This window comes from Cotesia glomerata, linkage group LG1, assembly GCF_020080835.1.
Source record: "Cotesia glomerata isolate CgM1 linkage group LG1, MPM_Cglom_v2.3, whole genome shotgun sequence".
Taxonomy (NCBI): domain Eukaryota; kingdom Metazoa; phylum Arthropoda; class Insecta; order Hymenoptera; family Braconidae; genus Cotesia; species Cotesia glomerata.
Genome location: NC_058158.1, coordinates 31376123 through 31389163, shown reverse-complemented (window position 1 = coordinate 31389163; position 13041 = coordinate 31376123). Strand labels below are relative to the sequence as shown.

Here is a 13041-nt window from a genome sequence, read left to right as displayed (position 1 = left end):
TGTTGTTACTATTAATAATAATAGTAGCGGTAGAGGCTGGTGTACCGGTAACAATTGATGCTGCTGTCGTGATTGCTGAAATATTAGAGCTAGTACCCACAACATTTGCCTGCGCGACTCTCAAAGTTGTTGGTTGTCCTGTAGATTTTATTTGAACCGCTTGAGCGATAGCTTGACCTGCTACCAAGGGCTTTACCGGAGCGGGAATTGTCCGAGTTGTCGCGATAGGCAACTGATGTAGTGTTATTCTTGGCCCAGATGGAGGCGTTGAGGGTGTAACTCTTGCAATATTAGATGGATTCGTTGTGGCAGCAATGATTCGGGAGACGGTATTGATATTTGATAAAGAAGTTATTGTTTGTACAACCCTCGTACCAGGAGGATGCGACTGCCCAGGTTGTTGTACTTGTTGGGAAGGAATTACAACGCGATTAAAACTTGCAGTTGTTACTCCAGATGTTGGATTCGGCGGTCTACCAATCGTTGGTTGTATCGCTACGGGAGTTGTATTAGTTATCCGACTAGCGGTTCCTACAGGTGCTGTCAATGTAACGCGATTGGTAGCTACAGTGGTGATAGGCCGAGTAGGCTGTTGTTGCTGTTGCTGCTGCTGACTTATTTGAATTGTTTGGGGTGTATGACGTATCGCCGCTTGAACAGCTGTCGTGGTATTGACTATTTGTGCTCCAACAGGCCGTGGCTGTGCCACAGGTATCCGCGTAATTGCACTATTAGATTGTAAAACCGGAGTCAACAGTCTTGAAGGAGTTCCTGGAGTTACACTGGCTACTACTGTAGTTTGGATTGGTCGTGCTTGAGCTGGTGCTACCAGCCGCTGTTGTGGTGGTGGTTGTTGTTGTTGTTGTTGTTGTTGTTGTTGTTGTTGTTGTTGCTGCTGCTGCTGCTGCTGCTGCTGCTGATGTTGTTGTTGTTGTTGTTGTTGTTGTTGTTGTTGCTGCTGCTGCTGCTGCTGCTGCTGCTGATGTTGTTGTTGTTGTTGTTGTTGTTGTTGTTGTTGTTGTTGTTGTTGTTGTTGTTGTTGTTGTTGTTGTTGTTGCTGTTGGCCACTATAAACAGCGTTAGGCGGTCGTGTTATTACACGATTTACTGGTGGTACTGGAAGTCTTTGAGGTTGCGTATGCGTCATTGACGCTTTTGGTAGCCACTGAGTATTTGTTACAGCCGCTGTTACTCTAAAAAAATTAATTAAAAAAATTAAAAATATAAAATTTTACAGGAATCTTCTTCATAAATTATTAAAAAATTTTTTTTTGTTATGAATTTGATAGAAAATATATATTGTCACCGAATTAAATATCTCATTTTATTTATTATAAGAAATAATTGTAATTAAAAGCTCAACTAAAGTTTATAACTCACCCGACTCTTGAGATCGGAACAACAGATGGACCAGTAGTACTAGCTCTAACGATTGGTGTAGCCACAGTAGATCTAGGTGCTGAAATATTAGCAACTGCTGCTGGTCCACGAGGAACATGATACGTAGCTGGGATGGTTGTAACAACTTGTTGGGTAGTTTGTTGAGGCTGAGAAGATTGGATTTGCATCTGCGGTTGGACTTGCCGATCAACAGTGAGTGTCGAAGGTACAGTTATTCGTAAAGTTGAGCCAACCGGAGGAAAATTCGGTGGTATTTTTCCAGGCTCGCTGGTTGACGGCGCGGTTTGCACGACAGACTTCATCAATGGTAATTTTTGATTTAAATCTAACGATATCGATTTACCGACGATCGCCGCACTTGTATTTACGATATTTTGGGTCGACTGAATTGTTTGCACCGAACTCTGGACAATAGTTTGCACTGTCTGTAGGCCTTGGACATTTTGTAAAGTCGTTAGATTATGCGGCACACTCTGGACACTTGCTTCGGGTAAGCGTTTATCCCCAGTTGATTCTCCTGGATTCGGTGTATTCATTTTAGAGTTCTAAATTTTAGAAAAAAATATTTATAGTTATAATTTAATGATAAAGCGTTTAAATAGAAGCTTAGTAAATTTTGTAGGTTACAGTGTACAAATATTACCGCTCAAATGTAAAATCTTAATTTATTTTGATAATTAAATTGATTTTTAGTTGTAAATAAAAAAATATTGTATCAATTAATTATTTTTAGATTGTTATTTGTTATATCTAATTGATAAATAGTACGTTTAATATTACAGTTAGTACCACGTAAATAACAACAGATACTTACCAGTATTTTAAAAAAACCATTCAAAATATTAATTAATCAAGTGCAATAAATACACTGTTGCATACTTGATGTATTTATAAAATTTAATTTTTTTAATAAACACACTTTTAAAACAAAGGAATACAATTTAATCATTCGTATGTAATTTAACGAAAGCTGGCTCCGTTGTGACAACGATACCTGATTATTGTTGGAGGCAACTTTATTATTATGGTTATTGAAATAATAATAACAATGATAATAATAATGGCGATATTAGCAAGAAAAAAAAATAATTTAAAACCGTGCGTTGGTGATGGGAGCGAAGAAAATATGGCAGCATCGCTTAATTTTTGACAAAGATATTTACTGACAGATGGCGCTATGGTGTCATTTCTGAGCCGCGCGTTTATGTAATGACTTGAATTTGCAATTGATGGTAAAAAGAAGCATTATACTCAAACTTTTGAGAAATTGAATATATAAAAAAACTCATTGTTATGAAATAAATAATTAGATGCAAGTATGTCAGGTAATTACAATTACTTGAAATGCTAACTAATGAAAGTCAAATGTTCTTGACCTTAATTTTGTTACATAAGTTATGTCAACAAAAAATATCCGTTGTGTAATTTTGTAACTTTTATGAAAATCAACAGTGGTTGAATAAAATGTTGATTAAATAAACAATTATATGAAAACACACTTCAAGTAATACATATTAGTTAAATTTAAGCATATTTAGAGAAGAAATTTGACCATAATTTTGATTATAGTAATTATAATTATAATTTATTTATTAGATAAAATACATAACAAAAAATCTTGGTGAATTAACTAAAATTAAGTTCGTCATTGATAATTACAAGATCAATAAGTTTAACATGAGTAAAATTAGAAAATAAATATTAAAGTGAACAATAACTAGCGTATTTTATTTAATGACTATATGTAAAGTAAATCTAGTTCTTTGATAAGCATGAATATTTCGGATGTGTTCCGTCGCCTTTTCTTTCAACAACGCGCTTTATGTGTTCTGGGGATACAGTTCGTAAATCATATGCCCATCCTATTTTCGCAAATAAATCAATCCAGCAGGTCGTCGTATTGAATAACACACTTTTGAACTCAGCTGCCTTGTAATCCCACGGGAAGACATGCTGTAAATCATTATTCGAATTCGAGGTATGATTACATTTATATTAGAGCATGTAAAAAAAATCCACAAATTTTATTTTTTAAATGATTTTAGAATTTCGTCCCAAAATGTAAAAATTTGAGCCCTTAGTACTAATATTTAGAAATTACACAATGAAACTTTCCATTTTCCATTTTTAAATAACATGAAAAATAATATTTTTAATTTTCAGAATATTATAGGTTGTTTTACAAGAAGTTTAGCGGAAGAAATAGATATCTTTCAGAATATCATCATATCTGTCTGATCAATAGTTAATACAACAAGATATAAAAATTCAAATTTAAAAAATATTTTTTCAGAAAATAATGTGCAAGACACATTAATTTTAGTTTTTAAACTAAAACTAAAAGTAATAGAAATAAGAAAAAAAAATTCTCACATGGTATGAGTGCTGGCCTTCTCCTCCAGAGACATAACTTACAAGTAAATTTTCTGCCGGTGCTATGCTCCTTAAAAAAAAATTAAGATTTACTCACACGAGTCTTTATTACTATGTATGCATATAAATTTATCTTCAATGTTAATTACTTATCATAGGGGCGGTATCCAAACATATGAGCGAAGCTATTGACAGACCAAGTGAAATTCAAGCTCCATGGATACCGTATGAATACTTGAGTAATGAATGACCATTTGAAACTTTGATTGAAGAAGTAAATTGGTATAAAAACCGGGATTATCATGTTGAAAAGTAGCTTCAGTTTCATGTGATGTCTGAAATGCAAAGCAACATTAAAAAATTGAATGATTTGATAAAAAAAAAAATATGTTAAGAAATACCTATCAAAGAACTGAACAACTGGATCATTGAGAATGTCGCTCATATCAATTTGATTACCTTTTTCAATAACTTCTGGCCGTTTCTTTAACATGAGCCAGCCGACATGGCTGAACCAGAAACCACGTTTGCTGTCATGAGGGTCTGCAGGAGTTTCTGTGTACTTGTGATGAACTCGGTGATCTCTAACCCAGTCAAATATTTTATTCTGCAAAAGCAATTGTCATATTTATTAATTGAATTTAATAATCACGTCATATAATTGAGCGTACTTGTCCAGCAGTATAAAACAGGATGGCCATAATAATTCTTAGTGGCGTTTTCGCTTTGTAAGCCCGATGAGTCCACAGCCGATGAGCACCACCCGTTACTCCAATTCCTCCCATCGTTCCCACAACAATCCCTTTGAATTAATAATTCCATCAATAATTTATTTTACAATCAATATCATGATACAATAATATTGATACTTACCCCAAACTGTTAAAATTTTATACTTCCAATACGGATAAGTAATCGAGTAATACAAAGCCATAATATGTAAAAATGTTATAATTATCACATTGCTCCAAACCACTTCTGTTTCAAATTCATACCAACGCTTTTTTGTTAATTCTTTTTTATTTTCCACAAATTCGTCGATTTCATCTTGCTTTATATTTTCTTCTTTGTCAGCACATCGGTACAAGTTTGTAAAATTAGGCGGCATTTTTGTTTAAAAATTAACAAATAACCAAGTTCAAGATTATCACTATTTTATGTTTTTGGAATTTTAATTTTAGATGATAAATTTATGCAGTAAAATAGTCATTGTAAAAAATTATTTAATTTTTCAGCACTTATTCACGTTAAGAAGACAAAATATCAATAAAAATATAATTATTGAACCAATCGAATGCTTATTAGAAATTTTCAGTTTTGTCCGTTTTACGATTAAACACTTGGAGTTCTCCGCCGGATTGAACGGAACAAAACTAAAACTTACAGTGTTTCGTGAGTCATTGACACGAATATATAACTTCGAGGAGGATTGGAGATGGCAAATATTTGATTACCGGTTATTATGCGGTGGTAAGTGAAATTTGAACTTGTAAATAATATATAAGTAAGGCCATTGTTTATTGTTAATTTTAATTGATATGAATTATTAAAAACTAATGATACATTGTAGCACGTGTAACGCCACTTCTTTGATCGATTTTCCCTTTACATTTATTCATAAAGATATTATTAAACCACAGAACAATGTCAATAACATTAGAGTTCATTGCATTGTTTCCATTTGCATAATCAATTAAAGAAATTTTATAATCAATTTTCCTTGTTCACAACATATTTCATTTTTTCAGTTGTAGAAAAAAAGACTACTTTATAAAATGAATTTGTTATTTATTTTTTTTTCTGTTATAAAATTTTTATTTTATTCAACTGGTGTGATATATTGGGTGTGTACCGTCTCCTCTTCTTTGAACTGTGCGTTTTATGTGTTCCAGAGATACAGTTCGTAAATCATATGCCCAACCAATTTGGGCGAACATGTCAATCCAACAGGTTGTTGCATTGAAGAAAACACTTTTGAATTCAGAAGTTTTATAGTCCCACGGGAAGACATGCTGTAAATAGAAAGTAGTTAATAAGACATGGATGTATATGTCAGACTACATGAATGTAAAGTTTTCCGAAACTACACTGAGAGAAAAAAATTCTACCATTAAGAAAATTTTGTGAAAACAAGACCAAATATTTTTAAAAATTATTGAAGATACTTTTCTCATCTGAAGAATTTTTCGGAATGATCAAAGTAATTTTCACACTGAAGAAAAAAAATTTACCAATCAATAAAATTTTTTTGATGTACATCGTATGAATTTGAGTAGAAAAATTCTTTAACAGACAAATTTTTAAATAAATTTGATTTAATTCAAGAATTTTTCATCTTGATTGAAGACAATAAAACTCTTTAAAATTATTTTCTTAGTTCAAAAATTTTTCTCTTGAATCAAGATAATTTTTTTTTTTTTTAGTACATTTAATTTAAAATATTTATATTCTTTTTTCAAAAAATCAATAAATTTAAATGGTTTAATAATTGAAATTTTTGAGCTAAGAAATCTTTTTCTAGACAGCAATTTTTCTTTTTCTCATTGTCTAAGTAAAAAAAAATTTTTACGTGAAAAGAATGGCTCCCTTCTCCGCCAGCAACAAAGCTCACCCACATATTTTCCGCTGGTGTGATAGATCTAAAAATAAAAAGGATTGATTCTATAACTAATAAGTTAAAAAAAAAAAAAAAAAAATATAGGATAATATAATAATTACTTGTCATAAGTACGATAACCAAACATGTGAGCAAAACTGTTGACGGCCCAAGTGGCATTTAAAACCATGGGATAACGGATTAATCCTTGCGATATGAACGACCATTTTAAACTTTGATCAAAGAAATAATAAGGTATGAGAGTTGGAACCACAAAAGTAAATAGTGTGTTTAGTAACAGATAATTTCTGTAACAAATAAAAAAATTTATAAATTATTTTTTTAAAAATCACTGTACATAGTTTTACAAAAAGAAAAGCCGTTGTGATAGTACCCGTCAAAGAATTGGACGACTGGATCATTGAGAACGTCACTCATGTCAATTTCTTTTCCACATTTTCGTACTTCCGGACGTTTCTTCATCATCAGCCACCCGACGTGGCTAAACCAGAAGCCGCGATTTGTATCATGAGGATCAGCAGGCGTGTCTGTATATTTGTGATGGACCCTGTGATCTCTGACCCAATTATAAATTCTGTTCTGGAAAGTAAATAAAAAAATTTGATTGTAATAGCTTTAAATGGAACCTTAAAATTAATTTTTAATTTTTTGCGGGTGTCTTATGATTTGATAATAATTAATAATAAATTACCTGTCCAGCAGTGTAGTATAAAATGGCCAGAATAATTCTAAGGGGAACGTTAGCTTTGTATGCTCGATGAGTCCATAATCGATGCACTCCACCAGTTACTCCTATTCCTGACATAAATCCAACGACAATTACTATTAAAAATTATACAGATTATTTTAATTTTCACAAAATACTCAGATATAATTGTAGAGTAGAATGGTTATTGTATTTACCCCATACAGTCAAAATTTTATGATTTAAATACGGAAAGGTAATAGTAAAATACAATCCTAGTGCATGGATAATTATAATAAAAATAGCATTGCTCCAAAGTATTTTTGTTTCAAATTCATACCAGCGCTTTTTTTTCAACTCTCCTTTGATTGATCTTACTTCATCTTTTTCTTCAGGTTGTGATTGTAATGTAATCGATTCAGAATACATTGCAGATTACTTTATAACTTTATTTAGTCAAAATTTTTATTAAAATTTTAACCAGATGCACTGATTTTTTTACTACTTTTATCATGGCCAGCTATTGTAATATTTCTTTATCATGCGTAGTACGCAAGGAGTGAAGAAGTCTTTATTCACAATCGGCAATTTAAACAATCACCCAGTAAAATTTTCATTAACAATAAAGCCCCGCGACTTATCTTCAAGATTATATAGCCGAAAAGCCATAAATATGTCAAATTATCATGAATAAATATTGTGATTTATTAAACAAATTTTCATTTTCCGGTAACCATTAAAACTGCCATTGTCTTCCGTGACACAACAAATTTTTTTAGAACCATAACAATGATTAATATACGCTTCCTTGTACGTCATATTGGTTTAAATGAACAATGTATACGATGGGACTTAACTTTAACGAGAATAAAAAAAATTGCACTTACCCTGATAAAAAAAAAGTATTGAGACAAAGAAAAAAGTATTGAAAAGTATTGGTTTTCTAGTCAATCCAATACTTTTCAATCGTTTTTTCTTTGTCTCAATACTTTTTTTTATACTTTAGTATACTATAACTTTGAAGTTTCTCGGGAAGACATACTTTAATAGGGAAGCATCAATAATATATGGGCGTAAAATTTTCCAAACCTATGGACAAAATTTTTTTTTTATTAATATTACATTACTATTTTTTAATTTTTTCAGGAATATTTTTCAAGTACAGCCATAGAATAGTTTATGTGTGACAATTAAATAAAGTAATTAACAGTCCTGTAATTTTTTAATAATTTATTACTTCGACACTAAATATACTTATTACACATTTTAATTGTTAACTTTGGGTTATATTACATAACGTTAAAAAAATTCTGCTAAAATACGATTGGACTATTTTAAAAGTATTAATACTTGTGTACAATGAACTTACTATTAATTATTAATGAATTTTAACATTCACTAAAATTTTTTATACAATTTATTCATTCATTCACATTTACATATTTCAACTTATTCTACGTGTTTGTAAAATTATTGTATAATATTTAATCGTAATTTTTTGTAAAACACATAATTGTGATACAAATAAAGCTCTTAACTAACTACTTAATCGTAATTAAAATACACGCGATTTATAAGATTATTTTCTTTTAGTATAATTACAATTCAAATATTTAAATTTCCTTTATGTAATAAAATAAAAAACATCATATATAGCCCACAAAACTTTTAGTTTATTTTCATTTTCATTATTATTATGGCAACTAATTATTAAAGAAGATGATAGGTCATAACTCACTTGTGAAATTAGTTCCAATCGATTTCACTATCTACCTAGTTAATCAATGTGTCTATCATACCTCTAATAGCCGCAATTTTCATAAAAAACCAATCCAATTTATTGTAAGGCTCAAGAATAAGAATTATAACATTTCACGCATATCCGAATTTATTTTTGACATTTACCAAACTGCACGCGAGCATTAAGCTTACTTTAATATTTTCTTTTCAATTACTAATAATTATACTTGATAATAGAAGAAATTGAGTTTTAATAAATATCATTGAACTATTTTAGCACAATAAAATCACAGTATGTTTAATACTGCAGTATTATTTTTATTGTGTCTCTTCAACCCAGCACCTGGATATGAACCACCGTCACCCTTGACACTGGAATTAATTCTCGAGATTTCTAAATGGCGTTCATGGAAACAAATTGTCATTTTCGATGATTTATCTCCGAAAAATCGTAAGCATAAAATTTAAATTAATAGTCTGAATAATTTATATAAAGAAAAATTAAATGAAAATATTTTATTAGTTTGATAATTATTTTTGCTAATTGTTTTAAAGAAATTTAAATAATTTATGGCAAGACTAAATTATACGGGATTTTTTGGTATCGTAAATTATTGAGGAAAGTAATTTGCTGATGCACGTGACAATAAGTTTTATTTTATTCAAGACGCTGTAATGACATACATACGACCGTTGATTCAGTGTTTGAGTCAAGAGGGAATAAGTGTATCAATTCAATCAGCAAACAATCCAAAATTACCAGAAGCGCTACAAATAAATATATATCGTATAGGCGCTATTGTATTACTTGACAGTATTAACAATACTTCTCCTGATAATGTATTGAAAGTGGTATGACTAATAAATCATTCATTTATTTGTATAAAACTTGATTTAAAATTTTAATTGATTATATTTTTTGAAGGCTTCTGCTAAAAGATTATTTGATTATTATGTATCGTGGTTGTTAATAGCATCGAGACCTGAAGATATATCAATAGATACTCGTCTTCGTAATCTTACAATTGGTATTAATACCGACGTTATTGTCGCAACGTCTGTTTATTCAAACTCTAATCAACGTGAACCGTCAAAACTTTATATAAACAAGTATGTATTACTGAGAGAAAAAATTTCATTGGAAAAAAAAAAATGGGCATTGTTGTGAGAAGAAATTATTTGGTTGAAAATTTTCAACAATTTTATTTTTTAGCTGAAGAAGTCAAAATCAAAATTTTTCTCACAGTAACTTTCTTGTTAAAAAAAAGTTTTTGTAATCTGGAAAAAAACAATTTGCGAATTTTTATCCAAATTTTTTTTTTTTGTCAAATCTAAAAAACTTTTTTTCAATAAGAAAGTTACTGAGAGAAAAATTTTGATTTCTTGAGCTAAAAAATAAAATTGTTGAAAATTTTCAAAAAATTAATTTCTTATTAGAATATTGCTCATTTTTGTCAAAAGAAATTTTTTTCTCTCAGTATATTTAGTCTCAAAAATATTCTTCTTAAAGTAATTATAAATAACTATCTAGATTAAATCATTAGGACCTGCAGTCCACTCCGAAGTTATGTTGAAAGTTACAATTACAAAGATGCAATAATAGAAGAAGAAATAAATGAAAATGTAACAAAAAATCTTGATTATTCCCAGAAACAAAATTCAAGTGTATGTTTTTACGTGGTTCATGTTTACAAAATAAGAATATCAGACAATTCTAGTCTTATTGTAGATCCTTTGGGATCATGGAATCCGGGTGAATTAATGCTAAAACTTCCAGTATGTATTAATAATAAATCATAAGTCTGTTTCTTTATAATAAAATATAATTATCGAAGTAATGTTCTTATTAATATTAGGTGGATGTTGAATTGCGAAATAATTTTTATCATTTACCACTTATAATTGGAATTCTAAATGGTACCAACGAAGATCAAAATGAAGAAAATTCATTGTACGAAGAACAGATGACAGAAGATCGTCCACTGAATGATTTTATAAATTTTCTAGCCAGCAATTTAAATGCTAGGTATTGAATATAAGCACCATTATATTAAACATAGGCCAGTTACTTACGTATACATTAAACTTGACATTGAGTGAGTAAAAAACACAATTAAAAAAAAAGTAATAAATTTGGTTACACGTGTACAATAACATCTATTTATATAATGGGAAGTTTAACGTAAGGTCAAACTGAGTCATCAAAAGTTCATATCCTCAACGTTATCCTCAAGGTGTATCAAAGTTTTTTCCTCAACATATTGGACTCCAAAAATAATTTTTAATAAAATCATTTGTAATTAATACTTACAATAATTAAATCCGCAATTTCATTTCTTATTTTCTTTAGTTTAGAGACAGTGATGCATGAAAAAGTAGGAGTACTTACCAATAAAGCGTGGACTCATCTTCTTGGAGATGTTAACAATGGAATCGTTGATATTGGTCTTGGGTACATTACGGTCAATGATGAGCGACGTCGTGATATGTGTTTTTCACATCCTCTTATACGTTATACGTATGTACTTAAAATGATTATTATTCTTATTAATCTGCAAAAGAAATTTTAATTAATTTTAAGTATTTAATTAAATAGAAGAAATATTTACATACGACCACCGGAATCAGGATTCATGCGAGATATTTTTCTTCAGCCGTTCAACAATCGTCTTCTGCTTTGTGTTGCATTCGTTCATGTTCTGATAATCGTTACTATCAGTCTCATAAATTACATCACGCGAAATGTTTTCCGTAATTGCGGAAGAACCACAACTTTTGGTGAAGCTACACTTTGGTGTACTGCTATAATGTGCATGCAAGGTATTAGACTTTTTTAAGGGCCAGTTTTTCAATCCAGGATAAAATTTTATTCAATGATAAAATATATTTATATATTTCATATATATAAATATACTAGCAATAATAATAAAACTTTTATCCTGGATTGAAAAACTGGACCTAAAAGTTTAATATATATTTTATATTTTTTTAATTACTTGTTTTTGTAATTTTCTAAGGAATTTTTTTTATTAAATTCTTTTTTTAATTTTTTTTTATTAACTTACATATTTTCTAAGGAACACCATGGAAGCCGATGACTCTATCAGGCAAAATGGCACTATTAGCTAGTCTTACTTTTGCATTAGTTATGTACAATGCTTATGCAGGATTCATTACTTCAATATTATCTGTTCAAGCAACAGGTATCAAGACGCTTGAAGATTTATTGCAAAATAATTTTAAAGTTGGATACAGTGATCTTGATGATGAATTTATGAGAGTAATTTTATATTTTATACTTGTACTCGACAAAATAATTTGAAAATTTTCTGATGCCAAGTACATTTTCAGAATACTAATGACACTAACTTAAGAAAGTTGTATATAAATGCATTCAATACTCGTGAATCACGTATTGATACGAACCAAGGTCTTCAGAAAGCCGTCAAGGGTAGTTATGGTTTTTTTGCAAGCGCGACACTTGCTAGGAGAACACTTAGAACATCATTAATACAAGAAAGATGTTCTTTAAAAGAAATTGAAGTAGGACAAACATTTACAGTCGTTGCTTTACCCATGGAAAAATTTAGTCCTTATGAAAAAATAATTAACCTCAAGTAAATAATTAATTTTTTTTTTGTAAGTCATTCATTGTTAAATAAAAAATTTATAATTTGTATTTTTAGTATTTTACGGATGCTAGAACGTGGAGTTATTGACAGAATAGGCGACCGAATGTTACCTGATATGCCCAAGTGCCGGGACCCGACGACATTCCACAGTGCAAGGATAGCTGATGTTTACTCTGCTTTCATAATACTTGCAATTGGAATCATGATAGCTGTTTGTATTGGCCTCGTCGAAAGGATTTGGAGCAAAAGACTGAAATTTAAAAACAAACTACGACAAATTATTGATATTTACTTGAGGAAAAAGCAAACTTCCGAGGTTCATATTAATAAAAATAATCCCAAAGAATTGCTGAATGATTACATAAATAATATCAACTGTAATTTACATTTCAAAACTTATAAACGCCGATTGAAATATTCATCGTCTCGAGTAAAAAAATTCAACCTTAAAGTTAATTATGACTGTGACAAACAACTACAGACAAAACAAATTATTTTTCCTTTTCGGAATTAAGATATCACAGTTTATTATTAAAAATACAGTAGTATAGTATAAAAATTAATAAAGTGTGAGTAAAAAAATCTTCGGTATT

General features: G+C 30.0%; 4 protein-coding genes across 4 annotated transcripts; 1 reads left to right on the top strand and 3 right to left on the bottom strand.

Moving 5' to 3' along the window:
* Position 1: 1 nt before the first annotated feature.
* On the bottom strand, positions 2–2429 carry LOC123275031 (putative mediator of RNA polymerase II transcription subunit 12; the record flags this gene model as incomplete). Its single annotated transcript, XM_044742916.1, has 4 exons — positions 2216–2429; positions 1381–1946; positions 992–1193; positions 2–955 (listed from the first exon to the last, which is right to left on the bottom strand). Coding segments are annotated over exons 2-4 (1713 nt in total), but the record flags the coding sequence as incomplete, so codon positions are not given.
* A 592-nt stretch (positions 2430–3021) lies between these two features.
* Positions 3022–5254, bottom strand: LOC123265345 (acyl-CoA Delta-9 desaturase-like). The gene is made up of 6 exons (XM_044729066.1): positions 4648–5254; positions 4450–4576; positions 4176–4385; positions 3924–4109; positions 3775–3844; positions 3022–3354 (listed from the first exon to the last, which is right to left on the bottom strand). The coding sequence occupies exons 1-6, from the start codon at positions 4880–4882 to the stop codon at positions 3157–3159; spliced, it is 1026 nt and encodes a 341-aa protein (XP_044585001.1). The 5' UTR covers positions 4883–5254; the 3' UTR covers positions 3022–3156.
* Positions 5255–5520: 266 nt separating this feature from the next.
* On the bottom strand, positions 5521–7701 carry LOC123265353 (acyl-CoA Delta-9 desaturase-like). The gene is made up of 6 exons (XM_044729079.1): positions 7295–7701; positions 7083–7213; positions 6765–6970; positions 6493–6678; positions 6344–6413; positions 5521–5786 (listed from the first exon to the last, which is right to left on the bottom strand). The coding sequence occupies exons 1-6, from the start codon at positions 7503–7505 to the stop codon at positions 5598–5600; spliced, it is 993 nt and encodes a 330-aa protein (XP_044585014.1). The 5' UTR covers positions 7506–7701; the 3' UTR covers positions 5521–5597.
* A 1039-nt stretch (positions 7702–8740) lies between these two features.
* Positions 8741–13000, top strand: LOC123265341 (glutamate receptor ionotropic, NMDA 2A-like). Its single transcript, XM_044729050.1, has 10 exons — positions 8741–9267; positions 9484–9668; positions 9742–9926; positions 10361–10592; positions 10673–10842; positions 11167–11334; positions 11413–11636; positions 11894–12096; positions 12168–12433; positions 12503–13000. The coding sequence occupies exons 1-10, from the start codon at positions 9111–9113 to the stop codon at positions 12960–12962; spliced, it is 2250 nt and encodes a 749-aa protein (XP_044584985.1). The 5' UTR covers positions 8741–9110; the 3' UTR covers positions 12963–13000.
* The last annotated feature ends 41 nt before the right edge of the window (positions 13001–13041 follow it).